Below are 26575 nucleotides of genomic sequence, written 5' to 3' on the forward strand. Positions count from 1 at the left end.
TTTCATTTTGTAATAATTATTATTATTTAATTTCTATTTATAAATATTGATATTATTATTTGTAAATATAAGATTAAAAATGTTACTTCTACAATGTACTTTTTTAAAATAGATCCATCAATGCACTCTTATTTGTTGCATCTGAGAAATTTTTTTAGTTTAATTGTTGTATAGTCGTTTACGTTATAGCTATTTAAAACATTTAATAAAATTTTGAAAAATTTAAAAAAATTTAACACGCCGAAAATAAGGTGCAAACAGTCTGTTGCACGCAAAACTCTTTTATTTTATACATGCGTGAAATAGACTGTTTCAACCCTGTACATTATAGTTATTTAAGAAATTCTTAAAAATTTCGAAAAAAAATGAAAAAAAAAATGTAAGAAGCCGAAATAAAATTCAAATTGTCTGTTGCACGAGTGACTCTTTTATTTGAAAGGACGTATTGTAAAAATACCTTTTAAATTATTGTGTGTAAATCTAAATGTGAATATTATAATTATTTTTATTTTATTACAAAATTAATATAATAATAAGTAATATTTTTTAGTGTTGTGGTTGGAGTAAAAATAATTTTTGACACCAAATTTAGTGATAGTGCAACACCAAATTTGGTGTGCTCCTTAGAGATGCTCTAAGAGTGTAAAAAATGATGTGGAAGAGAGATAAAATAAAATATTATATTTTTAAATGATGTGTAAATTTTTAAAAGATGCTAACCATTGGAGATGCACTCACAACAATCTCTTTATAATAAAGATTATTCTTTTAAAAAAATTAGTTAAATATGATAAAAAAAAGGGACCTCCATCAGCTTTTTTTTATATCATACATAAATATATGTATAATAGAGATGCACTCAAACTAATACAATTTGCTCTAACGAATAATAAATTTTCTAAACTTATTTTAATAATATATATATAAATAATATTTTATTTATATATATTGTATGTGTTCAAAAAATATTATTTTAATAGTGTAGACAATAAAAATAATATTAATTTAATGATATAGAGAAAATATAAAGAATATGATGTATGGTATAATGTAAAAGTATATTGTAAAATAAAAAAGTAGAGTTTTAATAATATACTTTAAATGATATAATAGAGAAGTTGTTAGAAATGCTCTAAAGATTCTAATTTTAATGAACTAGATACTGTTAAAAAGATAATTAAAAAAAAAATATATAGTGTGAAATAATACTTTCAGATTCATATATTATTTAATTAAAGAAAATTGGTCATAAATTAGAGGGATGCTATACCTTTAGAGATAAAAGAATATTATTCTTGAAATTTGTATTGATGTCACACAATGGTATTGATACTATGTTTTTTTTATACAATAAAAAATTAAAGGTGCAATATATATATATATATAATAGTTTAATAAATATATATATATATAATGTGCAAGATCATAATTATATTATTTTTAAAAGGTATTATATTATTAGAGTATTTTTAGAAGTAAAGGTACTAAAAATGATGTGGAAAAAAAATGAAATAAAATATTATATATTTGAATGATGTATAGATATATAACATCTTCAAAGAATACTACCATTGGAGATGCTTTAACGAGATTTCACAAACTTGACTTAATATATTAGTTATAATTTCAATATACCTGTCCAATCTTGGTGAATTATTGTTGGAAACTTAATTAGAAATTTTATAATTTTGTGTGAAATAGTAATTTTTCAAATTTGCATTATTTAGCATTAAAATTCATCGGTATATATAAATTAATTTTTGGTTGTAGATAAATAATTAATTTTTAGTTTTTTACGATAATAATAAAGTTATATTTTTAGAACTTTCGTATGTACTTAGCACTCGTTAAGTGTCAAATCAATAGGCACGTGGCAGTTCTTGATTGGTTCAGGCCATTAAATTTTTATTTTTTATTTAAAAATTAATTTAATTATACAAATAAGAAAACTATGTGAATAATGACTAGGTTTCAAAAACATAACTTAGGTACACTACTACAATATGGGCCTTTAGCTTCCCTTTTTTTAACCCATTTTATAAAAAGGGAAGCTAAAGGGTGTGAAAACACCCACCTGATTCGAAATTGACATTTAGAGGCAGTTTTTTGGTAAAAACTGTAGGTATATATATTAGTAAACCCTATCCCGTCGGTTGGAAATTGGGAATTTTTAAAGGTTTCTGGGAGACCCTATGCCGTCGGTTCCTAGCAAGGAACCGACGGCATAGGTGCACACTTTATTGACACGTGTGCACCTATGCCGTCGGTTCTTTGCTAGGAACCAACGGCATAGGGTCTCCCAAAGTATAACCTCTGCATCGTCTTCTTCTTCCTCACCTCTTCTTCTCCAGCATATACCAGCCAGTCCTACAGCAGAGAAAACCCACGAAAACCCTCGCCAACCACCTCTAAAAACCCCCATATCTTTCTCATTTCTTCACCATTTCACCTCATTTTTTTCTTAAAAGTTTCTATTTTCAATATCTAATCCCATACACTAAAAAAGTTTTGTTTTTTCACCCATTTACACTGTACCCGAACCAATTTTAAAAAAAGGTGGTGGTTTAACTCCGACCACCGATTTTAGCAGAGAAATCGTTCAATCTCAACGTTCATTAAGGTATAAATATGATTTCTGTTCATTTTATTAATGTACATTGGTATTATTTCGTTTTTGTAAATTTTTTTTAGGATTTTTTCATTTTATTAATATTATATTGTGTGTGCTATAGGTGGCCGGATTTTTGGTCGCAATTTGTCGCCGGATTGCGTTTATAAGGTAAATATTTATTTACTTGATATATAATATATATGTATATATTTTGTATTTTATTATTGAATATGTGTTTATATATATGTTGTGTGTATATATATTGTGTATATACTATTTGTGTATTTTGTGTATTTGTATTGTATATATTTGTTGTGAATGAGAATGAGAGGTAGTAGGAATTTAATTAGTTTAGAGTTAAAGTTTTTAAAATAATGGTAGTGTGATATTTAATTGATTATATATGTATATATATGTATATGTTATTTTTTAAAAAAAAACTATGGAAATTAGTAACTACTAACTTGCTACTTTGTTTAATAACTAGTAAGTAATTTAATAATTAAAATTTTAATTTGGTTGTATATTGCATTATGTTATAGGTTGTGTGCTAATATTTTATAGTCGATCGACATATTTCGGTGTTGATCGGATTTGCAATAGGTATATCCATCCGCTAACCTTTTGTTATTATAATTAATTATCAATGCATGCTTAGTTGAGTTTCAATATCTTAAATATTCATCCGTAGTGCGAATACATGTACTACGGTCGGATTGGTGGATAAATTTTGTATTGTTTATGTTAGTTTCTTTGTTCTGTATTGTTATATTTGTTTTGTTTGTTACTTTAGGCACTTTTAAAATTTTTGGGAACGTCCAATTACAGCCATTATGCTGCCAAAATTTCGGTAGAATTTGGATCAAATTTCGGTAGAATTTAGTGTTAGTAGCATGATTATTAATTTTGTTTGTTAATGGTGTAGATATGGCCAATTCGAATTCATGATCTGATTTAGACCCAGAGGCAGAGTGTCCAACAGTAATACCTACAAGAGGGCCTACTCAAATGAATGAAATATCCAAGCTAATGGATCAAGGCAAAAGAGTGGCCCTCGAGGTTAATGACAAAGGACAATACTGCGGGAAAAGCTATGCTAAGCTCGTATCCACTCTAGGTGTCAGATGTCGGCAGACGATAGGGTTGTCCTATAAAAACTGGAAAGAAGTCAACCCGACTCTGAAAAATAAAGTTTGGAACGACATACAAGTAAGCTGTTATTTGTTAAAATTTTGATTTTTTTTTCTATTAATTCAAATGTTCACTCTAACCGTGTTTGTTTCCCTTCAAACTAGACGGGGTTCATTGTGCCGGACTCCTTCAAACATGATTGTCTCATCCTAGCTGGGAAGTTAATGAAAGACTTCAAGAATAGGATGACAAAAGACATCATAATGCCCGTGTTGCAAGAGAAGGATCTGGGACGACTGGCACAAGTCCCTGAAAAGCACCCTAAGATCGACGCTGCTGATTGGTGCACTTTTGTTGAAAGTCGACTAACTCGTGAATTTCAGGTACGCTAATTATATTAACACTAAGATAAACTCTTAAATACAAGTACATGTATCTAATGTATTTTTTTGGCATTGTAGGAATTGAGTAAGGTGCAACGTGAACGTTCATCGAAAATTCAATCCAGACATCGTAGTGGTCGGAGTGGAATGGTGAACGTACGGGAAGCTGTGCTAAGTAATGCTTAAAATTTACTGTGCTATAATTTGCTATAAAATTTAATTGGTACTCATTTAATTGTTATAACGTGATGTAGAAAAAGGATCTCGAAGTTGCAGATCCCCCCTGCCACCGTGTTTGGATTAAATCTCGCACTAAGAGTCGAAAACTTGTCACTGATTACGACAAGGAAATTGCAGAGAAGATAGTAAGTATATATTAATCCTTAATTCAGTTCTACTCATGAGTTAGTGTATATAATTCATATACTAATTGCTTGAATATATGCGTGCATTAGGCTCAATTAGAGGAGAAGCTTAGTCGGGGACAAATTCAGGTTCAGGGCCAAAACGATATCCTGACGCAGGCGCTCGGGACACCAGAGCATCCTGGACGTGTCAGGGCTACTGGGTATGCTATTACTTGAAATGTTATTTATTTAGTTACACAAATAAAATCGTAGCTAATTTGCATTTTATGATTTGTAGGTTCCTGACCAGGGCATCTCAACTGTTCGGCAGGAAGAAAAGGGAAGTGTCTGATGTTGTGGCTCGACAAGCGAAGGAGATTGAAAAATTAAAAGCCGAAGTCCAATCCCTTAAGCAGCAGAGAAACGCTGCCGAACAAGAGGAAGAAGGAGAGGTGGCTGGTGAGGCGTATGTTCCACAACTATACGCTCCTCAGGATGAGGTACAACCACAAACTTATGCTGAGGAGTTTATTTCCCTCAACGACCAAGGTATCCTGTACAATTTCGATGACCATGCGACCCTTAATCAGCAAGTACATCTCTGCTCTAACAACATCGACAACATTGTGGCCCGAGGGTATTTGTACGAGCATGTTGGTATAATCCAAGTTCACTGCCAGAACTACGATGATTCACATGCCCGGATTATGGTTTCGGAAATCCTGCAAGAGGACGCTGAAATCCAGTCCCAATTGAAGAGTGCAGATATGTTTGGGACGTATACCAGATGTTCCTTCCTTGGCCTAAACACTTAATTCTAACAACCGAGGTAACTTCTCTTATAAATTAATTATTAATGATTAGTGGAGTTTGACTATGTTCAATATTCATCCGTAGTGAAGTAGGTTCTGCGAGTATATGTGCTGTGGTGGGATGGATGAACAAACTACTGTTATATATGTGTTATTTGTCGTTATACAGGCATGTTTAAAATTTTTGGGGTCATTCAATTACAACAGTTATGCTGCCGAAATTTCGGTAGAATTTGGATAAAATTTGATATATATATATATATATATATTATGTTCTGTTTTGTTTAGGGTCCACTCGCTCAACCGCCCTCAAGAATTGATGCGTCAAAGGGGAAAGCTCCGATGCTTTCTCCACAAGGCCGTGGTGCACGGGAAGATGACTTGTTCACGGAAGAGAAGATGGCGTTGATCCCTAATTCGCTAAAATGGATGATTCATGAATTCCTGATGCTCAAAGATAAACGTGATATAATCACAATTCCTGTCCCCCGAGGATTCATTGCACCGCGTACCTAGATCACGTTATTTGGAGAGGATTTGCAGCAGGTTGCTACGTGTGACTACATCGGCAACCAGGGAATGCTGTTTGGAATGATGTATACTCTTCTTTAATCTAATTAACCTTATATCAAATTATAGTCAAATTATTATAAGACACTAACACTTTTTTTGGCAGGCACATATGGGAGAGCATCAACGGTCTGAGGAAAATTTTCAAGTTTTACGACCCAGAGCTTCTCATAGTGCATGGGATCACCGATGAAGAAAAGAGTCAGTCTTTTGACTATGCGGCAAGACGATTGGCTAATTGGTTATCATTAATGAATAACAACCACCAAATGTTCTTTATTCCTTGGAATATCGGGTAAACTTTATTAAATTCTTTAGTGCTAATTGTTCATTTCTATATTATATCTTCAAATTATTTTTACACTATCTTACTTATATTCCAATATAATTTTTTAGGATGCATTGGACGCTAGTGGTGGTTACGCCAAGGAAAAATATCCATTTAAACCCTTTAAGTGGCCGCCCAATTCCCGAAGTAATAGAACAAATGATCGGAAGTTAATAATTTAATGACTTCTTATGTAACGAATTTAAATTAACTAACGAATTGAAATGCTAATATAATTTTCCAAAACAGGGCATTCATGTATATAGGGAACGCACATGAGTATCTTGGCCCATGACTAGGAATTAACCAAGCAAACTGTCCAAGACAACCTAAAAGTCAAGAATGCGGTTTTTATGTTTTGAAATATATCACTGACATCGTCGCACGTGCCAACCCCAGCCGTTACATACAAGATCAAAAAGCTGTAAGTTTTAATTATTGATTATAGTATATAAATTCTATAATAATAAATATATATATACATATATATAAACTAATATAAATTTTTAATTTTTTAACAGTTTGGGGGTAAGAAGCAATACGATCCAAAAACAGAATTGTTACCACTACAGCGAAAGTGGATCGAACAATTGATGGCGGTGATTCACGGTGACGATTGAGGTTGAAAGGTCCAAGAATTTTTCTTCATTATGTAATTTCTATAGATTAACTTGTAGTTAGATTATTAACTTATTAATATTTTTAACTAATTTTACATTAGTGTTTGTGTAATATTTAATTACTTTTATGAAATTAAATTATGTATTTTACCTAAATTTAAATAATATTTAATTTACATTTTAAAAAATAAATATGTAATTTAAATTAAATAAAATAATATATAAAATAATAAATATATAATTAAAATGTAATTAAAATTATATAATTAAATTAAAAAAAAATTGAAAAAACTGAAAATCGCTTGCTTTTGGCGTCGGTTGGTACGCCCCCTATGGCGTCGGTTATTAGCTCATAACCGACGCCATAGGGGTACATATGGCGTCGGTTCATATAAACCCTTTAGCGTCGCCCTGATCAGCGTCAGTAGTAAATTTCGCGAAAACCGACGCTGAAAGGGCTTAAAAACCGCCTCTAAAGGAGGTTTTTGTAGTAGTAGTATTATTACCGTAAAAAAATTAAACTTAAGTATTTATCTATACTAAAAGTTAAATTTAAGTATTTACGCCGCAAATTACTCTTTAGTTAATTATGAAATTTCATGATAATTTTAAAATTTATTTGTTTTAATTTCATAAATTCGGATATTATCAAATTATCTGTTTATTTTATTTGATTTATTTTTGAAGTTTAAAATAAAAAAAAATAATATTAAAATTATTTTATTTGAAAATACACATAAGATAATATATATACAAATGATAATATAGGTAAATTAAAATTAACATATTACCCTAATTAAATTACAGTGAATTATACTATTTATGTAACGTGCTAATTATGCTTATTAAATTGATTTTATCATTTTTCTTTTTTACTTTTGAAATCATGAAGAATTATGATTTTGTAGATTTGATTAATTGTGTGAGGTATTTTCAATTAAAAACGTCATCTTCTTTTATTGTATGTATTTTTTTTATTTAAAAGTTATATGATACTTAATAAATATATAATAATAAAATAAAATTAAGCAAACATGCGTTGTCCATTATTTTTATCTGGTATTGGTATCTACGTTTCTAGATAAGTGACACGTGGCATCCTCAAGGTATGATTGGTCCGCATAATTCTAGGCCCAAGCCTTCCTGCTTACGAAGGCCCAGTTCAGGTCAGAGATAGGTTCGAGCCCTTCTAAAACTCCAAGAGCCTCGCCTCCAGAGACACGTTTCTTCAATTCCTGAAAGCCCATCCAGCCTTACAGGAGACAGAGTAAACGAAGTCCTCCTGATAATCAACGAGGCGCATCTGGATAAGGAGTCTAAGGGATGCATTTAGAAGCCTTTATAGGGTGACGTGGCTGCCCCCTGACATTTGGTCCCACCAAGTCAGATCATGTCCCCTATGTCAGGACACGGTAGTGCGCGTACTGCAAAAAGGGATATATTCTATTTGTCCAAGAGCGTCCATCTAACATTCCTATCTACTGTAGCAGTATCCTCGCGTGACATCTGTCCGGACCACGTGGGCCCCATTCTGTATAGACATTTCTACCCCACGAGCCCATATCCTGTCGTGGGCCTCAAAGTCATGTATTCTATCTATTTACCCCAATATTGGGCCCATTTTGCACATAAACCCTAGCGGGTTACGAGTATGCCTAGATTCGGATCTAAGCCTATCAAAAATGCCTTTACCCCTTCATGTAAAGAGAACGAAGGATGGAAAAATACTTCTAAGTTCTCTATAAGCTTTTATCTTCTTCTAAAAGAAACCAAGAGAGAAAAACAATATAGCAAGAATTAGGGTTCTTCAAATTATAAGATCCATTTGTAGTACTTTAAGCCTTAAGAGGCCAATACAATCACTCGTGGACTAGGGTTCTTTAACACCCAAACCACGTAAAAATATCCATCTCATTACTTAATTACCTATCTAATTTCTTAAGCTTTTATTTAATTTAGTTTTTAGTAATCTCGGTAAATATTTTGGTGCTTTCATTGAGAGTTGTAGAGAGAATCGAAGCTACCTCACATCTACAACATTGGTGGCTACCAAGAAGATCATTGTCGTGAAAACCCTTCTTACAGGCTAAGATGTTGTCATGAACGATACTAATCCGCTCCTTCCGGGGCATGCTCAGTCGAGCAATGTGAAGGACGAACAAGTGTTGAAACTAACGACCGAACGGCTAAAACAACCCAACGTCGAGAACAGCTCGTTAAGAAAAACCCAAAAGATGAGGAAGAGGACGATGGTGAAATCAGAGATGGATACTACCATGAACAAGACCCCGAGGTGGCCCGAGTATCTAGTGAGTTAACTGAAACTCAACAGAGCTAGCAGAACAAGAGGCTTTTTATCGACATATGGAGAAAATGATGGTACAGTTGCAAGCCAAACTCGGAGTTATAGATGAGGACTCCGAAGAAGATGCTCAAGAGGAGCCTATTAACAGGGAAAAAAGAGCAAACCCTACTGATGTTGGAACCTCAACTCTTGTAAAGGACAAGGGGAAGACAAAAGTAAGCGAGCCTCAACCTGAAACTTTCCTGTTACCTCCTAAAAACAACGTGAGCACAACCAATTAGCCCTTGTAGAAAAAGAAGGCCACCGACGCTGTCGGGCTTGGATGCCACTCTGCTTTGCAAGGCCAAGTTGAGCATAACGATAGGGCGAGTGCTTAGGTATGAAGGCCTACTATTAAGGGAAGGAGAAACTTCCCTAGTGATTTCGTTAATCAGGATGATGGGATAGAAGAAGTTTAACCTGAGCACAGTTGGTCTACAGTTGACCTCCGGAGGCATCTTGATGCCAAACATGAGAAAGACAAAAGAGAAAAAGCAAGACCTCGTGGGAATGATCTTCAGAACTACATCAACGATAGATTTTATGAATGTGAGCTTCTGGATAATGATACCAAGAGATTGGAAGCATAAATGGCCACTTTGACAAAATAGGTTCAGAAACAGAGTGAAGCTATTTCTGACTCAAAAGACAAAGATCCAGAATCGTGTGTCAAGCAGATCATCGACGCTCCACTATCGTAAAATTTTAAGATGCCATAAATGGGATTATATGATGGAAGGACAGACCCCATTGTTCATCTGTCTAAATACAACCGTCTGATGCAAAGTGATATGTGGTGGTATCTTGTGACCTTGAATAACTTATCTTTTGACTAGGCTGTCACCTTTATCGATGACGATTATCCCTTATTTCCTCGACATCGACCCCTATGTCCCTTGGAACATGAGGTGGTCGCGAAGATAGGTTATGACCACCACGTGTGACATAAGTTTAGTCCTCTTCCAATACATGGTTTGCATAGTTTTGAGGAGGGGGAGTATTTTTGGCACGAACTCCCATGTCACCTATAATGAGGGTTTTACTCCAAGGTGGAGACACATTATTTTCTCCAAAAAAAAGTTTTCAATACTTCTTTGGGATGCACACAGAGGAAGAACATTATGTGAAATGGGTCCTTGATTCCTTGTGGTGTCATATGTGGCATGATTGCTCGGGAGAAGTTTTTTATTTCTTTTTGAGTTAAAGCGTCTTGTATTTGGGGCATAATGGACGTCACACTTTTAGAGAGAGGCTTGTTGGGCTCCGTGCCTCTCTTGCAACTCTTTGTTGAATCGGATGGTTTCCTCCAATTGTTCACGCAGTGTTTCATTCTCTTGAAACTCTTCATGGACCATCACGGTATGCCTCTCACCCTAGATGGGGTTGATAAGTCAGTGTCCTGAACGTGTCCCTCATTATCAGGCATGAGACCAAGGGCCAGCTCAAAGGTGGGGCAGCAGGTGCCCACACTCAGGGCCTCCCAACCAAGCCCAAAATACACTTTAACAACAAAAATTCTAAATTTATTTTTTAAAAATACCACATTTTATATTTTAACTATTATTTATTAAAAACTATAACTATTTTCTAAACAAAATACCTAATTTATTTTTTAAAATACTGCATTTAATATCTTATTAAGATAAAATGCTCAATTTTCCTTTAAAAATACTATATTCTAGATATTTACCACCATATATACAAAAGATATATAAAAACTTATAAAGAATGCCCAATTGTATTTTTTGGCTCAAGGCTCCTAATTGGCTTGAGATGGGCCTACATGAGACGTTTGTCAAAATGACGTGATGATCCTTCCCCGAAGGGTCAGGGAGGAATAACACATTCTTTGATAAGGTGTTGATTGATTTTGTCTTGTGAGATTTCAACACCCCTTTCGCAGTTGGTATGTCTTGTACTCGGTATTGTTGTGAATGTGGCGAGTTAGTGAGATCTTTCAAAAACAATATGACAACAAGTCTTTAAGCCCATCGCTCTTAATGAAAGTTCTAAACTGTTGATGCGATGATGGTAATTTATAATGGTGTCGTGTCTCTCTAGATGAGAAATAAAACTAAAGAGATATTGTGGAGACTTATGCTTCTTTTTATGACTAAAAAGAAAGTGAGCCAAGAGTCTAGAGTTGTATCTCTTTCGTAGGTCTCATCTTTTAGTTTATATAGACCTAGAGAAAAGCTAAGGTTTACCTTTCTTCACTCATCATGACTCAGAGAATTTATTACACACTTTGATTTTGTCCTTTAATAAAGGAAACATATTACATGTAAAGGAACTATAAAAAAATATCCATCTAACCCCGAAAGAAAATAAATATCTTTTAGAAACGTATCTTCTAATCTAAGTTTAACATGTGTCAGTGAGACTTTGGTTTTTGAAGGATAATGAAATAGGCGAGCAGTGACCATAGGAAGTAGTCATTGCTCACATATGGTCTATTTGGAGGAGCCTTTCCAGTTGCCACTAGGGAAGTGGCACAACTCCAGTGTCAACTTCATGTGGCTCCCCTCTGATGAAACCTTTCATTTTGAGTGTCGAATGAGATAGTTTGTATCGTAACCCAATCTTGGGGCCAAAAACCTCATAATTGTGATATGACTATCAGACGAGCTTAGATCTGTCTTAAAAATAGCTTTCTAATGCAACTTGAGCTGCTTCATTCGAATAAGAATTGGGCGAGTTATGATCATTTTACTGAAGGATTGTGAGCAGTGATGTGGTTGGTCAATGATTGCGAATTCATGTTTTGTGCGAACAGTGGCCATATGACATGGCACTGCTTGTGAGTTACTTGATTTCTAACACCTTGTGGTGTGTTTTGACATGTCTCTTGATGGTGATAAATATTTTTTTGGGTTTTGAACCCTAAAACCCTAGTGGGCCCTTATTAAACACATTATGTGAGAAGTGACCATTCCAAAGTGGTCACTGATCGCATATGGTCCCTCACCATCTCTTGCTGGCTTTTCTTATTTATTTTACGCGTCTTGATGTTGGAGAAACACATTTGGCCAACTTTATCCCTCAATTTCTCTTTGGAAGAGCAGTGACCAGTTTGGAGGGCAAAAGTGGTCATTGATTGCATAGCACTCCAACCTTGGGTGGCTTCTTTCATTGCTTTTATGATCCTTAATGTTGGAGATATACATTTGACAAAATTTCCCCTTCTATTTCTCCTTGGGAAAGCAGTGACCACTTTGGAGTGCCATTGTTCACATGGCACACGAGCAGTGACTATTTGAAGTGGTCACTGGTCGCATAACACTATTGATGGATATTCTTGTGAAATTTTGACTTTATGTTTAAGTCTTGATATCCTTGTACCTCAATAAGTCAAGTACTTGCTGCATTTCTTATCGGATTAGGGTTTTGGAGTGAAAACCCTACTTCAAATTCATGAAGAGGCCAACCTAGGTTTGCAACCCTAGGTGCGAGCAGTGACATAAGGGGATAGTCAGTGCTCATGGCATTCTTAGTGTGCTATGGGACACTCAAACAGGGTTCCATGTAGTCCGTGGATCAAGTCCTTTCCCCGTTTGTTCTTCTCGAGCATTGGTTAAAGTCTTCATTGTTGACTTAGGTGTCTTCAAGGAACTCTTGGCTTGTGAGCCCTCGTAAGGGAATAACTATTTTTTTTTTTTTTTTGAGAAATTGGGTATAACAATACATATTTAAAGCATAATGTACAACATAAAATCTAATTATTCATCTATAACTAAATGAAAATGCTAATTTATTCAATTGGATATTAGATTGTATTGAATTTTTTGATCCGATCCAATAAGATATTAAAAATAATATTCAATTTGATTCGATTATAATTGGATATTTAATGTTTGATAGTCGATTATAGTTACATCGATCAATTGTAACTGGATTGAATCGATTTGTGTTAACCCTTAAGAGAGAGAGAGAGAGATCTAGAGAGAGAGAGAGAGGGGGGGGGGGGGGGGGGGTGTGCCATCAGGATTGGTGGTGAGGTCGGAGTAAGGTTATGCTTCTAAATTGGTTTGAGAGAATAGAGTAAAGAGAAATGATATAATATGAGGTAGGTTTGAAATTTTCCTTAATGAAATACTTGATTTTTTTTCTTCTTTAAATGGAAAGACTCACCACCTTGCACACATAATAAATATAATTTTAAAATAAATGTCATAAAATATTACACTTTCATAAATGTAATTGAGTTGTGGATAAAATCCTATTAGCTAATAGCTATATTTAATTAGTACCAATGATGATAGTTTACATCTACAAAAGGGAGAAAGAGTACTCCTACTGTGGCTACATCATGTGGCCGGCCCAATCCAATCTATTCGTCATTAGAAAAAATATAGAAGCAGTCAACATAAGAAAGAAAAAAGAAAATAGAGGAAGAGAGAGAGAAAGTAAATTTTGTGTAAAGTGTGAGAAATTTAAGGGTTATAAATCTGTTCTGAAACAACCAATGATGGCAAAACCCCAATAATAATGGTTCTCTTGCCCTAGTAATAATCCTTCATACACCCCCACACCCACACCACCACCATCACCCCCTCTCTTAAATAGCAAATTTGCTTTTTGCAGCAAATTTGACTCTCATCCTTTATGAAAATTTTGAGAAATAATAAATAAAAATAAAAAATAAAATTGTATATAGAATGGGGTTTAATGATTTAAAGGTGTTAGGGGTTGTTTGTTTTCATAAATGTGTTATGGCAGTGGTCAAGGAGATTTGCATGGCCACAGATTACAGGCATTCATGAACACCCATCATCATGTACATTGCCTATAATTACAATTATGCAGAACCACCCATGTAGGTAATGGCCCTTCATTTACTCAAAGAAAGTGATATATATATTTTTTACAATAATATAAAATATTTATATGATTGCATCACCCCCATAGAATTTGATTTGACAGCGTTTGATGGAAGACACGTGAAGGTTTAAGATTTTCATAATTTTTAGACCCCATTTTTCATCAATGGGTAAGTTTGTGATATAATTGGTTGGGGGCATTAGTTTACGTGACCCACAGGTAATGAGTTGGGGTGATTTATTTTAACCAGCTCAACACCATGACCTCATCAACATATACAAAAGCTTTTAATACTGCCCCATTTTTATTATTATTATTATTATTTATTTTTTTTCTAATGATTTCACATAATAATATCAATTGCCTGCATGGCTAATGATGGATTTTTTTTCAATTATTATGGTTATTAAGTGCTTCGAACCCTACACGTGAGCTTAGGGGTTTGATAATTTCTTTTTAACTTTAGGGTCGTAATTTACTATATTTTGAGGGGACCACAAGGTGAAAAGAGTGTCCTCTGTTCTCCATCTCAAATTGTTTTACACACTGATATTTGGCTTTGGCTTAGGGTTTCAAATCAATTCAACTTTAAAGTCTCTGTATTGGGTTTCTTTTTCTTAAATGATTGCATGAAAGGTTGACGTGGAATGGAACCTTGTTTAATGCAAATACTGCGTGGTCAGATCAAGGGCTTAAATAAATCTCTTTTAATGTTTCCTATTTAAATAAGACAAATGTATACACTCTTAAATCTTATTATAATGCATCCAACTATATGTAAATACTAATTCTCTTAGTGTATACTGCAATGATTAAGAAAGTAAAGTACCAATAGGATCTTATACTTTAAAAAGGGTATATAAGCTATTATTGAGATAATAACAATTTCAAAACCAAATTTTTTTCTAAGTGTAATCAATCACAGCCAACTCACTTATTTACTTAAGGCATTATAGATGAATTGATTCTCAGAACTTAATGCGGCTAATGGTCGGTTAAAGCAGGTGAATGAGTGGACCAAAACTTGGAAAAAAAAGCTCAATTTCTAAACACAATCATTTCATCTCAAAGGGAATGCATGCTCATGTTAAGTTTGGCAATTTTCGGCTCTAGTATTATAACTAGGGCGGCTATACTTTGAGAAATGTTTCACTGGAAAGAGTACAAAATCATCAATGCCTTTCTCATATCTATATTTAATATCACTGTTAACAACATGGATTGTTTGTACACTCTTAACATTACATTGGTAACTAACCCCATTTGCTAGAAATCTTAGATAGATATATATGTATTATCTATCATACATACAAAGACACAGTGAGATTGCATCTTACTGTACATTCCATCAAAGACATCCAGTTTTATGAAAAGCTATCATTAAAAGAGAAATGAGAAAATCTTCTTTTTTTAACTTTAGATTAATTATTCAATATGCTTTCTTTATCCAAATCCAAGAGTGGGGCCCCATCAAAAGTTAGAGAGAACTCTATTTATCCTCCGTTCGTTTGGTGGGCAGTACCATAACATATTTCACTCATTGAACAAATGAAAAGTTCAAATCACAGCAACATTCATAAATAAGAAAACAATCAACACATTTGACTTTAAAGAACATAGTCATGAAACCAAAAGGATAATGCTTAAAATTTAGGGGGCATGGAAATGTGGTTGTCATCAATTAAGTCATATTAAGTATTACTATTATTATCATTATTACTAACTATTACAAGATATTGGTAAAAGCCACATTTAAAGGCAGGAACTGCTTAGATATACTTAACTTTGTCCACAAGAATTTTACCTGGGAACAATAGGAATCTTATTTGGCTTGTGGTTGGGCCACACTGCAATATGATACAAAAGATTAGCTAGCTGTGTTTGAAGTCCTTTTTCACTTCAGTATCAGGAAGCTAAATAACAAATCGTACTTAAAATTTGTTGTTAGTTTAAAATTATATTGGAAAAGTATAAGAATAAGAATATGAATCAAGAAAATACATGCAAGGAAAACTAGTTAGAAATCATCACGTTTAAACAAATATGCCCCAAACAAATATAAAAAATTAATGAAGGAAGAAAATGTTGTACTGGTTTTAATCATTAACTATAATTGTTTATCTGTGCTATATGGTATCTTATAGTACCTCCTATGTTATAAAAAATGAATACTTTTGTATAAGGTAATAATAATATAAGGCAAACAAGCATGTTTTCCTGCCACATATTGAAATTTGATGCCATACTGGTATATATATCAAATTTGTCCGAAGCAAAATACAGTAGAAGAGATAATTACAGTTTACGCATGGAGAGACTTTGCCTTCTTAAAATCGATTAAAACATTTCTGAAAAAATGACCCAATTCTGTAATATACTAGGTTATTACTTAGGCAACCTTCAATGCATATGAAAAAACCTAGTTAAGTATATTAATCATTCAGAGCACATATTATTTCAGATGCACTCTTGGTACATTCATTTTGAGCCAATGAAGGCAGAACATTTATGACACAACACAACATATCCATATAGATATAGTATATCACTATCAGAAAATGCTAATAAATTAAACCAAGCAAAATGGGCAATCTATTGTTTCTCTCATTAAAAACTCAATTCAGAACACCTACAAAAGTATTTAATATGTATATAAGGAAAAGAAAAAAAAAATAGGGTGGTATAGAGAAAAATACATTGCATTAAAGAAATGTATAAGCATAAAAAGCTGATTTCTCTTTGTCAAAGAAGGTCTCAAACTCACAGGCACAGCAAGCTATATGTGCATAAGGAAAAAAATTGTGACCCGACAATTGTCTTTGCAAGTGTCCTTGCTTGCCCCATTTTAGGAAACCATAACTGGAACTCAATAAACAACAATACGAGAGAGAGAGAGAGAGAGAGAGAGAGAGAGAGAGAGAGAGAATGAAATCAATGAGGATCCATAAAATAAATAAATCAGAGGTCTGCATTCTTTTCCCAAGGTAAAATATCTACTCTAAGTCTTATATTTATGTAATTTTTCTCTTCATGTTCTAAAATGGTAAAACGCAATGCACACAAAACACCAAATCTAAAGCCCATTAAACCTTTTCTAGCAAACAACATAAAATTGTATACAAGTTGAAGTAGCCAATGAATCCAACTCAGAATTAGTTTAGGCTAATTGTATTTTTTTTCTTCTGGCATTGAAAAGGGCTTTAATAACTAATTATGCCATTAAAATGTGATACAAAATACACACGGTCAGTCTATAAAATATATATATACGAGATTGCAGCAAGTGTGCAGTTTGAACTTGTTACTCCAACACTCAAACCGTAATTTTGCAGTGAGAAGTGGACACTATGAGCCTTTTTTAAAAATTTAGATTAATGTATACCTAAAATATAAATAAAATAGTTCAATCTATTAATTAATCAAAAGTACTGGCTCACAAATTCAAATCTAATCACAATGAAAAACTATATTCTATGATAAGATTTAGAAATATTAACTAAAACAGAACAAGCCTTTTACTTAAATAACTTGAAACACCACTAAATAAATTCTTACATAAGGCTTAAGAGAGAAAACAAGAGTTTAAAGGAGTAAATGTAATTAAGCTTCGAGCTCGAGATAAAATTGAAAAACTGTAGAGAATAATGACATAAATACATATATGTGGGGTTCAGTACAGACTACAGTCTAGCGATCTAATCAAAATTGTTGTTGAAATTTTAGAAATATGGTTCAAATACAGAATAGTACAGCACAATTTGACAAAAATACAATCAATACCAACCCGAAATAGAGTGGTTCCGACAATTTATAGGGGTTGGAGGTCTTTTTGAACAATGCTGGTCCAAACATTTTTATGAAATCAAAATAGATAAAGATTGCCCTAAGTTCAGTCCTAATACCAACCATTGATAACATCTAATATTTCAGTCCATCAGTATTCAGTAGCACTTTAATTTTAAAAGTAATCATTTTACTTTCCCCACATTTCTTTCAATTACTCAAAATTCAGAAACTTCAATTCAATTAATACTAACAAAATAAATTATTGCTTTGTCAGAGAGATAGAGAGAGAGACTTTACAGATGGAATTGGCAGGAAGTGGCATCCTGGCAAGTAAGAAATGACGGAGAATTTGGTTATGATGTAAAACCCTAGCTTGCCCAAATCATGCACTTAATTCTACACCTAAGGCTCCATTGATTTCAATTGCAATACCCCTGAAGAGGAAAGATGGTGTTGGAACTCGTACGCCATTACCACCTCCAACGGCCTCCATTTTCTTCCTCTGATCGTAATCACTACACTGCACTGTCGACTGTCCGGGTAGTGTTCGTGTGTTTTACTTCTTAAAACGGTGCGTTTTGTCTGAGGAAGACTATGTATCTTGTTGGGCCTAAGTTGGGCCGTATATAAAATTGGACCCACTAAACTGCGCTCATTAGTAAGACATATTTTCATAAATACCAAACAAAATTACAAAAATATGTTGTACAGAAATTTCAATATTATTTACAGTTTGTAAGGTTTTATTTAAAAAAATACGGACTATTGATGTTTTTACGTTATTTTTGTATTGTAATCTTTTAATTTTTATTTTTTTTTTGTTATTTATATGTAGTTTTGATGCTATTTTTCATGTGGTTTTTTTTGTTATTTTTATAAGATATTAAAAAATTATAATTAAAAAATAAAAAAAAACCATAAAATTGATTTTTTTTTTGATTGCTTGTAAAAATTTAAAAATAAAATAAATTATTTGATCGTAAAAGTGATAAAATTTTACCAAATTATTCTTTATTTTATTTTTGCCCTTTAAATTATATATTAGAGTTTTTTTTTTTTTTTTATGTCTAATATTAATTATTATATATATATATATATTTATAAGAATTTATCATATTATGTTTTACTACATAATAATAATGATGATGACGATGAACACTGCCAAGGCCAAGGCTAAGTTGGATGCAGTGGGTAACTTCATGCATTCATTTATTTTTTTACCTTTTACTGTTCTTCATCTTTTAATTAATATTATTAACATATATATGTCATTAATTTGTTTAATAATTGAGTATATATATAGGATGATGATGGTAACGGTGAACACTGCCAAGGCTTAATGATGAAGAGTATTATAGTATTATGGCTATTGTGTTCCTGAGTATGCAATGATTGGCCAGTTGACTTTGAAATCAGACGTATATAGTTTTGGGGTAGTTTTTCTGGAAATTATTACAGGCAGGAAAGCAATTGACAATTCAAGAGCTACAAGAGAGCAGAACTTGGTTGGGTAAGAAAATATAATTAACCAATTCAAAGTTCTCATTTTCCGCCCGGTACTCCTAAATCCAAGAGAGACAGCGAGAAGAAATCACAATGGTGGTAGTGGATGATCAGACCTTTGTGAATGCTTCTCTCACTTGCATCTCATTCACTCTACAGTTAGCAAACCTGTGATACGAATAAAAAAATGTCAATCACATTTGCTTCTCCATTTTTTCATTTATTTTCGTTACATAATAAAAAAATGTCAATCCCATAAAACTAATTATTGAATTCTTAAACAAAAACTATTAAAACTTAAATAAAACTAATATTTACGTGGCTCGGCACGTAATTTTCACCTAGTATATATATATTTATAAGAATTTATCATATTATGTTTTACTACATTTAAAAATCTCGAAAATTATTCCTTCGAACTATTCATAATTTTATAAAATTTTAATGTATTTATTTAATCAAGGATTAGTTTGGTTCCGTTTTTTATTTTATTTTTGAACCAAACTACTATAACTATTTTGAAAAATTCAAAATCAAAGACCAATTAAATACTCAAACCATTCCATTTAGAATAAAAGGTTTTTACAAAAATACTAATTATTGGACAAAATTTATAATTTTACTGCCACACAAATGTTTTTACAAAAATACTGTTTTTTTTTATAAAAAAAACTATAAAATATTAAATGGAATAATTAAAAACAATAGTAAAACAACTAAAAATAATAGTAAAATAATAGATGAAACTTACAGTATTTTTTAAAAAAATTCTACCCTACAGCAAAAAAAAGTTAAAAGTTTTAATATATAGTGTAAAAATTCCTAAAATAAATTAGTTTGATTCGAAACTATAGTTTGTATTTCGTAATTAATCTATTTTTTGATGTAATTATTTTTTTTATTATTTTTATTTTTTTAGCTTTTCAAAGTTTATTAGCAATAAAATTGAAACACATTACTAAAATAGTATTAAGTCAAATATTCAGCCTAAAATTATTTCTTAAGTACCAATATTTAATTCAAAACATATATGTTAATTATATAAAATAAATTGGTGGTTTGGTTTGGTTTAAACTACTAGCGAGAATTCTAATTAAGTTCAAAAATATTTAAACAGTTATATTGACCAAACCATTAATAATACCAAATTCATTTAGGGTTTTATTTTATTATTTTACATTTTAAAATAATTTTTTTATGTATTTTTACCATAACAACCAACAGAACAACTTAAATCGCAATCAAAATCCATATAACAACTCATATAGAAATTACTAAACAACTCAAACACGTAAATTTAAAAAAAATAAAAATAAAAACTAATATATGGATAATCCTTAGTCCAGATTGGTTGGAGTTTGTAATTACAAATTACAAATTGTACAAAGCAATCCTATATTTATTATGTGTGGTACATAGAAAAATAAAAACTTTGGTATAAATTTTCTAAGATTGTAGGGGAAAAAAATCTTAGAAAATACGTTTTTATTTAGTTTTGTTGCTCTCCAATATTATAAGTTTATCACCCAATTATTTTGCTATCAATATGTAGATCAATCGAATATGTTAAACATATAATAATGTTAAATTGTTTGCTTCTTCAATCAATCATTCCTCAAAAGGACGTAAATAAATAATTAAATAATCAAATATAAACTAAATGTGTTTCAGCAAAAAAATCAAATAAAGAAAAGAAAAGAAATAAACTAAAAGTGGTCCAAAACAAATACATGCACTACTACTATAGTCTATATAATCTAATAAAGCTTTTCATAAAATTATTATTATATATAACTAGCTATATATTAAAATTGGGTTTACAATTTACAAGAAGGGTCAAATGAGAGGCTTGTAAACCAAAATGAGTCACTTGCGATTGCCACGTCATCTTGATTCCGGTGCCACGTCCACTGTGCATGGCTCCCATTCAAGAACTCTACTTGCCCATGTCCAAAACTAGCCTCTCTAAAAATCGATATTTCCGGTTTTGGATCTATGTATCTGTAAAAATTCATTAATTAACCCCAATTATATTATAACAAAATTCTTCAAATTATATAGCTCTATCAAATAAATTAGCTACAAAAATTAATTAATGGACCAGTTTAATTATCAGCTTTGTCATTAAAATAAAATCACGAAACTTACTCCGAAGCAAGGCCTTCCCGGTTGCCACCATCTCCAATGGTGATATATATTGGACCACACTTATCAGCTTTGTCATTATATACACGTGCCTATCCATATGAAAAAAAAAAATATTGTCATTATATTATAATTAAGAAGATTTGTTTCATAAAAAAAAATATCAAATTAAATATTTTAGGATAATTTACCTAAAAATACTATATTTAATTATAATCAGAGACACGAACAAAAATATTGCCTTTCAAAAAATTAAATGTATTTGTTTTAATTTGATAATTATAAACCAAAATAATAAAAAAGCCTCCATAAAATTAAATAAATATTGTAAAAGTGATTATAATATAAGTATAAATATTTTTTAATGATAAATAAACCCCACAAAACAAAAATTCTGAGTCCGTCACTTATAATTCTAAAATTTTTTTATTTTAATATAATAGCATTTTATCATAAAAAAAAATTATAATTCTAGAACTACGTATCTAACTATTAAATATTAAACAAATTTCCACACCGCAATCCATAATTACTTTAGGGTGGTGAATTTTTATTTTTATTTTTATAAAAAAATTAATTTAAATATATCAATAAAAAAATCACATGTTAATAATGAATAGACATTTAATACTCAAATACTTATAAAGTTTTAAAAATATAACTTAAATATTATTACCGCTAAAAATTAAATTTAATTATATAATTATAACCTGAGAGTTAAACTAATCTATGCTACAAATTATTCATATTTTTATCAACTAAAAAAATATTTTCTGCATTTTGTTGTATGAGAGAAAAAAATAGATAGGAATAGGAAAAGAAATATACGTACAAAACGTTCGTAGGCATGCACGTGACCAGAGAAAACGACATCAACGCGAGCACTATAGAGAAGTTCCTCCATAGCGGCTTTCATGTCGTTTGACTCGGGCTCACCCTGATGAGCAGTATTCGAGTTATACCAAGGCGCGTGTACAACAACCACTAACCAAGGCGTCTTGGTTCTATTCACCTTCCTCAAGTCAGCCTCAAGCCACTTGTACTGGGCGGAGTCATGGCTGAAATCAGTGTAGGACCCCAACATGATGACGTGGATGCCACGCGCAGCAGCGTCGAAGGAGTAGTAGAGGTTGGATTCGGATGCGCTTTGCTGGAAGGGCATTGGCCAGCGTGAGTTGTAGGCAGTGAAAGGGGTGGTGTGTACGAGGGGAATTTTCTCCACCTCGTGATTGCCTTGGGTGACCATCCACGGGCGCTGGCTTGCGAGTTGCTCGACCAGACGCCCGAAGGAATCCCACCTCGGCTGGATCGCGTCGGCGTAGGACAGGTCCCCCGGTAGTAACAATATGTCGTAGTTTGATTTTGATATGTGATCTAGTGTTGAAGTTGTCCAATCAGTTTGTCCAAGATCACCTATATGTAGATACATGCATTTATGATTTATCAAATATTATACATGTATATTGGATTGGTTTACAATTATACTTAGCCATCTTACATTTTATCATCTTTTTGTAAAAGAAAACATTACAAAAACATGAATGTATTACTTTATGTACTGTTTTTATTGTTGGATTAGAGCAGGGAGGGATAAAAAATGCTTTCATATGCCTGTTAATAACAATAACAATAACCACCGCAACAAAAAAAAAAATTAGTTACAATTTTTCAGTCATAACAATTTTTTTTTTTTTAATTAAATATGATTTTTAATTACAACAAAAAAAATTAGTTGTGACTAAATATAGTATTATCACACATTGTAACTAATTTAATTTTACTCCCAACAAATATTATGATTAAAAATACATTTAATCACAACAAATATTAATAATAATTTATATTTAGAAAAAAAAAAGATTGTGCTATTAAAATATTACGCCATTGATGAAATCAATCACATAAATTAAAGTTATATAAATATCATAATATATCATCATTAATTAATAAAAATGACTTCTAAACAAATAAAATAATGAAAATTAAAAAATAGGTTATTATAAGGTACCTGCAAGTGCAAATTTGATGGGGAAGGCAGCTGGTGGAGTTTTGAGAGTGAGCTCAGCCGAAGGAGAAGAGGCACCACCACAACGATAGTAATATAGAGTGTTTGGGGTTAAAGGGCCAATCACAACATCATGAATGGAGCCTGACTCGTACGTTACATACCTGTAAGAAGAAGTTGTTCCTGTCTTGGTAAACCCATATACCCCAGGAGATACACCATAATCTACTCTTGCTTCTGAATCTGACCCCTTTGTTATCCATGATACTCTCATTTGGTCTTCTCCAACCAAAGATATATGTACCTATACATATTATATAAAAATACCAACAATTAATGACAGATACACTACTCTCATGGGCCATGGCCCTTTCAATTGGGCCCCTGCATTTTTCTTTTATCAGGAAATAATATTGACATAATTATAAATAGATATTTTTTTAGGTATAATTACATCAGCAAATTACACTGCTAAACTTTTTTTTATAGGGATTTTTTTTAAGAATATACTAAATTAAGTAACTTTTTATAAAAATGACGTTTTTTTTAAAATGAAAACAAAATGACGTGACACGTACAAAGAGTGTGTGTTTTAAAAAATTGGGCCGAAAAAACCGGGATTACAAGCCCAATATACAAATCGTTAAAACTAGAAAATTACCATAAAAACGTCAACTACATATACGGAAACTTAACATAACAAAAATAACGTCATTTTTGAAAATAATTGCCAAAATAAGGTGGCCCATGAAAATTTTCCTTTTTTATATTATTTTTTTTTTTTTATGTAAAGTCTATTATTTTTACCTCTTTTTTTAAATATTATACCAATTTATGCCCCTGTCACTTCAAGATACTCTGCATGTAACTCTCTCAGGGTATTTTGGGTACAATACATCTAAAAAGAAGTATTTTTCAATTAAATATAAAATTAGAGGTAAATTTGATTAATAAATTAATAAAAGTGGTATTTTTCAACCTACCCCTAATTACATCAAACACTATTTTTAATTTTTAAAATTTTGATAAAAATAAAACAACAACATAAAAATAACACTAAACTAACATTAAAAAAACATCAAAATAATAAAAAAAAAAATAACATAAAGAGAACAAAAAATTAAAAAAAGTATCACATAAAAAACTATGGTGCCGTTTGGTAACACTTTTTTAATTAGTTTTCTGTTTTTAAAATTGAAAAAGTGAAAATATTTTTCAAAAACATGTTCTATAAAACTGTTTTTACTTTTCAATTTTTTAATTGATAATCAAAATTTTAAAAACAAAAAAAAAATCACTTTCAATATTTTTTTAAACAGTTTTTTTTTCTTAATCAATATCTTGAACTTTGATCATGACCCGGACCCAAATCCCCCCACGGTCCTGGCGCTGAACCCGGCCTCTGACTTGAACCCAAATCTGACCCCGGACCTAGACCCAACGTAAATAAAATTAAAAAATGAAAATGAAAATGAACTTTACAGAACACACTTGTTTTTAAAATTGAAAAATAAAAGTGGTTACAGAACGCATTTTTATTTTTCAAAAGTAAAATTTTTAAAAACAAAAATTTTACTTTCATTTTGTAATTATAAAATTAGAAAACAAAAGTGTTACCAAACGGTACCTATATTTTCTATAAATAAAATCATAAAAATCGTAAAAATATTTAAAATTATGTATAATTATTTTTGTAATTATTTTTTTGTTATTTATATGTATTTGTAAAATAATTTCTATTTTTTATTATAGCGTTAATAAGTACTTAATTGAATATCATTTTTGACAATATAAATTCTCTTAAAATTTTATAAGTAATTCTAAATAATTAGAGTTATAAAAATAAATAATAAATAAAAATAAAATTAGACTAAAACTCTGTTTTGAAGGTTATCCAACAATCGTTTTCAGATAGAAGGGTAGTGTTAGATTATAGTAAAACATAGGCGCATCTAAGTTGACGCTTACGCTAAGTGCCTATCCAAAATAAAATGACGCTCACCCATAAATAACTACAAAAAGAAACAAAATTGTGGACAACTAACAAATGGCATCAATTTTTTTTATTCTATACTTTAAAATAAATTATTAAAATTTTATATTTTTTATTTATCTCAAAATTTATATATTACATCATACATTAATTTTTTCAAAATAAATCAAGAAAATTTTACTTTTTAAATTTTAATATATTTTATTCAAATAATAAATAATATTTTATAAATTTAAAACATAAATAATAAATTTTAAAAAAATTAAAATAAAGCAAATGTTTACAACATTTGATGTTACCTATTTTTAGTTAAATTATCCAAATATTTTTAAAAAATTTCTATTTTAAAGCTTTAAAATATTATTGTAAATGAGGCAAAATCAAATAAACGACAGATTTGAATTAATTAAAATAAAAATAAACAAATAACGACAATAATCATACAATACTTTCTGAATCTTACTTTTGAAACCGAAACTGAGTTTGTTAGCCAAACTTTTCTAACATCATAAACCATATACCAATTACACTTTATCAAAAAAAAAATAAATAAATAAATAAAAAGGAAAAACAAAATATACTCAAGAAACAATTAAATCAAGAAAAAAAAATATATTTATATAGAAATACCTGTTGTGGAGAAGAATCATGGTAATCGTCTTTGTTGTAATCAACGCTGATATCTTTACGTGGCGGTGGACGGTTGTACGATTGTACAGTGCCGGAGAACAAGACGGCACAAACCATAGCCAAGGTGAATGAGTACACCAGAAACAGACAAACCCTAATTCCCAAAGCCATTTTCAAATAATTCTTTAAAGATATATCAAAGAAGAAAGAAAAGCAAAACTCTGTATCTCTCTAGTGGAACAACCCAGAGAGTTTCATTTTATATTTATGTTTTAATTAGTTAAATAATCTGGTCGGATTTTATATATAGTTACATTTATCCATTTCTTTTATGGTATGAACATATATGCAGAAAATTTAATGGCGGTCAGATTTTCATATCATGCGTTGATCGTGACCATTGGCTAATTTAACGTTATGGAAGATTCATTACATGTGGTACACGTGGCCTATCCCCCAGTTGGACACGTGTACGTAATGGCCATATGTTGCAAAAGTAGTTTGATACATAAGGGACAAGTAAATACTGTATATGTATATTGAAAT

General features: G+C 31.3%; 1 protein-coding gene and 2 long non-coding RNA genes across 3 annotated transcripts; 1 reads left to right on the forward strand and 2 right to left on the reverse strand.

Annotated features, from left to right (window-relative positions):
• Window positions 1-15514: 15514 nt before the first annotated feature.
• On the reverse strand, window positions 15515-18335 carry LOC115708824 (uncharacterized). The gene is made up of 2 exons (XR_004010082.2): window positions 18051-18335; window positions 15515-15814 (listed from the first exon to the last, which is right to left on the reverse strand). It is a non-coding gene; the product is annotated as an uncharacterized LOC115708824 (long non-coding RNA).
• A 559-nt stretch (window positions 18336-18894) lies between these two features.
• LOC115711393 (uncharacterized) lies at window positions 18895-19475 on the forward strand. The gene is made up of 2 exons (XR_004010475.2): window positions 18895-18944; window positions 19057-19475. It is a non-coding gene; the product is annotated as an uncharacterized LOC115711393 (long non-coding RNA).
• Window positions 19476-20867: 1392 nt separating this feature from the next.
• LOC115710471 (probable purple acid phosphatase 20) lies at window positions 20868-26342 on the reverse strand. Its single transcript, XM_030638832.2, has 5 exons — window positions 26030-26342; window positions 23410-23710; window positions 22234-22814; window positions 21405-21493; window positions 20868-21257 (listed from the first exon to the last, which is right to left on the reverse strand). The coding sequence occupies exons 1-5, from the start codon at window positions 26198-26200 to the stop codon at window positions 21074-21076; spliced, it is 1326 nt and encodes a 441-aa protein (XP_030494692.2). The 5' UTR covers window positions 26201-26342; the 3' UTR covers window positions 20868-21073.
• Window positions 26343-26575: the final 233 nt, after the last annotated feature.

Source organism: Cannabis sativa, chromosome 3, assembly GCF_029168945.1.
Source record: "Cannabis sativa cultivar Pink pepper isolate KNU-18-1 chromosome 3, ASM2916894v1, whole genome shotgun sequence".
NCBI classification, from domain to species: Eukaryota; Viridiplantae; Streptophyta; class Magnoliopsida; order Rosales; family Cannabaceae; genus Cannabis; species Cannabis sativa.